The following is a 4,468-nucleotide window of genomic DNA, read 5'->3' as shown; positions in this document are numbered from 1 at the left end:
TCCCTTAATTTTGATATGATGACAATCTTTATGTACATTAAGACAACTTAGTAATAATTGCGGAGAACTGATTTTAAAATGTATTCTTGATTGTATTTTATCACAGCAATGTATGTACAAACTTTTTACCTTAATATTTCTTTAATAATTTGTAACCCATGTACTTGTCCAATTGTTTTAGCAGTGCAATTCAGTGCGAAGTTTACACCAAGCACTGCGAAACTGTAATCTTTGAGAAATAAAAATAAAATAAAACCAGTCACTCATAACATAGAGTAAAGCAAAGAAAAAAAATTCACATTGAACTTTATTCAATCAGTGTGCTAATACACGTAGGATTGACATTCAGACAACTTTAGGTAACCTAACTTGATACATATGATAATACTAAATTATACATTATCTGTCGCCATTGCTTTTTGATGTTTATCTCACATTTATCTTCATTCAGTATAATATTCATCTAATGATTAATGAGTACACATGAACACAACTTTAAATCTATTATCACATATTAGTAAGAAAGTTCATCTGTGTTGGTATAATACATTATGACGAAAAGGCTAAAAAATTTATGTCCACATCTCTTGCCATGGTGAAACAAACAATGGGACAGCGTAAAGTAACATACATTGGTAAAACAGGTGAACCCCAACGACCAAGCTACGCCAATTCAGAAGTATCCCAACATATACACATAGAATCTCTAGGACTCAGAGCCGGATTTCATTTCAAGAGGAGTGAACGAGGCTGTGTAAATTCGGGCCAACCGTACGATACTAAACAGAGACGGGGGGCGACACAGGTTATCTGGCACGTATGGCCATCTGCTGCAATCACGTGTTTCCGACGTCACGTCCCGGAAGCTGCAGTAGACGGATACAATCCGTGAACAAGGCTGACGGAGTAAACTGAAAATTTGGGTAAGTCCAAATTTACTTCACGTTGCACATAAAGTTTTAGCCTTCTCGTCATAACTTTATACATATCCTAATAATGATATATAATAACAATACATGCCTGTAACAATGGATAAGTTAAGACACAAACAACTTTAAATAAATTATACACATGCTAATGATAGTATTTCTCGAAATAACCGTTACTACTCAAGAACGCAATAAACGCAACACGTATTTGAAGAATCTAATATTGCATTTAAGATGTCGAAGATTGTTTTTTTGCTGTTCAAAAGTCTGACAATGTATGTCCATTAACTGCTTTTGTTTGATACATCATTGAGTACAAAAGTGAATCATCACATATACAACTAGCATGTCCAGATCACTGCTGCAATACCAAGGAAAGCCGAAAGGGGGTTCGAAATCTAATAGTTTCTTTTCTCACCAAATTCTACCCATGTGCCAAATATGATTCTCATTTATAATTCATCATTGCATTCTCGAGTTATGCTGCTCAAAGACACACACACACACACACACACACACACACACACACACACATGCACACACACACAGACACACATACACACACACACGCATGCACACACACACGCACGCATACATACACAAACACACACGCATATGCAGCATACACACACAGAAACACACAAGCATGCACAAACACACACTCTCACACAAGCATTCATACACACGCACACACACAGACACATACGCACACGCACACGTGCTTTTACACAGGAACGCATGCACACACAAACACGCACACACACACACGCGCGCGCACGCACACATGTACCCACACACAAACATATACACGCACGCACGCACACACACATGTACATACACAAACACACACACACACGAACGCGCGCACTCCTCGCACACTCACACACACGCACGCACACGCGCGCGCCTAGGCACGCACGCACTCCTCGCACACGTACCTACACACACACACACACACAACCACGCACGCGCGCACACACGTACACACACACAAGAACACACACGCGCACACACATACACATACACACATACAAGGTAGTCAGTTTTTCATGCGACAAAGACACATTCATGGTAGAACGTGGCCCAATTTTTGGTAGTCGTGGTGTTTTCATGCTCCACGGCACCCAGATGTTCTGCCGTCAGCGTCACCTGGCTGCCTCGTGCAAAAACCTAAACAACAATAAAACATCACGTTACGTTATACCCTGGACTTCTTCACTGTGCTTGGTATTAAAGTGAAATTGCCAGAGAATCATACAGAGGCTACATTTAAATTAAAGTACTATCGTATCCAGAGCCGTGTCTATCTGCTTCTAATCCTGAATGGGTTAGGGTTAGGATCGGGCATCCGCATATGTAACCCTACACCACAGCAACAGTAACCATCATTGAACTTATTTTTTTTACGGACAAAGAAGACACGGAGCAAAAGCAATAAAGTTTCCCGTTCTGCGGATGTAAGCATAATAAACACGGGAGTTCACCATGAATTTTCAGGGATAACAAGTACTCTACATCCTCACGAAAGAAAGCTCGAATGCTAACGAATATTACGATTTACATTATCTGGCCCCATTGAATTTCTTATTTTCATTTCATATTGACCTTTATTCAGTATAACAATTTATGTAACAGTGAATAAGTAGACATGAACACATTCAACTCTATATATTACATATTAGCATGAAAGTTAATCTGTGTTGATATAATACATTATGACGAAAAGGCTCACGAATATTACAATATACATTTTCTGCATGGCGCATGGCCCCACTGATTTACGACACTAGTACATGTATTTGCAGATCTTATCAATGGGTAAATTATAAAATGTACCTTCTTGAATTCCCCGATCACTTGTAAAGGGACCATTGTGAGCCCGCAGAAACGGAACACCACGGAACAAACGGTTGTCAAAACCGCACCGTTGATCGCTGAACTCAAACTTTCCAAAGTCCATGGCGTTGGGCGGCGTGACGAAGTCACTCCCGAACGCTGTTAGATGGTTACAGTGGCAGACGGTGCTGTTGATACTAGACTGGTTGCTAATCTGTGGGGAACGGTAAAATACATGTGATGTCATTATCACATTTTGACACATTTTATTCTTAAATATTACATATTAAATTGAATATTACTTATATTTTACTTAGACTTAGTTCCTCCCGCATTTAAATACATGTATTACTGTAAACCTTGGAATGGTCGCAGTGCTTTCATTGCCGCTATTTTCGCGATTATTTCTCCAGATATGAAAGTCGTTTGTGCTATGAACTGCTTATATAATAATTATAGTTTCTACCCCCAATGTGGACCAACAGAAAGAACAGTTACTGTGACGTTACATACGTACCGCACAACCGTCTGTCATCCAGGCTTCCAGGGTCTCGTTCCAGTAGAGACACCTCAGACGGGCCCACTGGATCTCATAGGCGAAGAAGTCATAGGCATCCCCAGGGTCAGACTTGTTTTCGACGCCACACTCAGTCACTGGACCTGCAAAATGGAAACAGGGTCAGTAAGTGGTAAAAGTGTGCATTCATAGAAACGGGCGACAAATCTAACTATTGCAGTGTTTGGTGTGGTTTTTCGCTTTCTAACCAATTCTATAATTATCCACAAAAGTCTTCACATTGACATTTTTTTTGTTCACAACAAAAAAAGATATGTTAACCATCATGTATCATTGTCATTATGACAAACAGCTTCCTCGAGCTCCTATCTAGTATGTCAAGCATTAATGCATTGTAGCATCAAAAGGCATGGCAAAACGCTGACCTAGAACCTGAACTTTGACGTAATATTCTCCAGGATCCTCCTCCCCTTGGATGAACATTGTTGCCTTTGTCTTGTCCGTGTCGCCTTCGTCGCCAGTCAGGCTTTTCGTCAGGGAACACTGCTCGGGAAGAAGGTACGTTTCCATGGACACGTTGTAGTTCTGGTCGTCAGGGCGGCCTCCGCGTCTACCCGACACGCGGTACACTACGCTTGCGTTTAACGGTATGATGGTGACCAGGAATCCCTCTGCCATGCCGGTAAGGTTGTAGAAATGATACCTGGCGCTTCTATTTCCGGCCGAAGGGATGGTTATGATCTTTGTCGCCGGTTTGTTTTTGGGATTGCCTGGAATGGTGATGATGAAGTCCTCGGTAAGGTTGCGGAAGGTCATTACTTCGTTGTTGTCCTGATGAAGTGACAGCTCTACGACCGATGACCGGACCTGGTATTCCCCGGAGCCCCAAGTGAACGGGTTTTGTTCAAACTGCTTCATCTGAAAGACAAGAAACTCATGTTGGGCATGAATATGAAGAAAGTATGAACGGTCATAAACACGATGAATGGAAGAACTGGAACTACCATTATCACCGTTGAAACAAAACACGTCAATGACATCTATACGACATTGCCAGTAGGTTGTAGAAGAAAATAGCGATCTGGCGTAAAATCGATTTACATCGTTTACATTACTTCAATATTCCCCCCACCATGGAAATGAAGGGAAGGGATCATTGATGACTAGAGCAGTACACTGACACCTA

The 4,468-nt window shown here is 41.2% G+C and overlaps 1 protein-coding gene across 1 annotated transcript; it reads right to left on the bottom strand.

The window, feature by feature from the left end:
* Positions 1-1,940: 1,940 nt before the first annotated feature.
* On the bottom strand, positions 1,941-4,194 carry LOC109462265. The gene is made up of 4 exons (XM_019758795.1): positions 3,708-4,194; positions 3,283-3,425; positions 2,766-2,979; positions 1,941-2,099 (listed from the first exon to the last, which is right to left on the bottom strand). Exons 1-4 carry the CDS (start codon positions 4,096-4,098, stop codon positions 2,038-2,040), a joined length of 810 nt encoding a protein of 269 aa, XP_019614354.1. The 5' UTR covers positions 4,099-4,194; the 3' UTR covers positions 1,941-2,037.
* Between the last annotated feature and the right edge of the window lie 274 nt (positions 4,195-4,468).

The sequence above is a fragment of the Branchiostoma belcheri genome, unplaced genomic scaffold, assembly GCF_001625305.1.
Source record: "Branchiostoma belcheri isolate BF01 breed outbred unplaced genomic scaffold, Haploidv18h27 scaffold114, whole genome shotgun sequence".
Lineage (NCBI taxonomy): Eukaryota > Metazoa > Chordata > Leptocardii > Amphioxiformes > Branchiostomatidae > Branchiostoma > Branchiostoma belcheri.
This window is presented reverse-complemented; position numbering and strand designations above follow the sequence as displayed.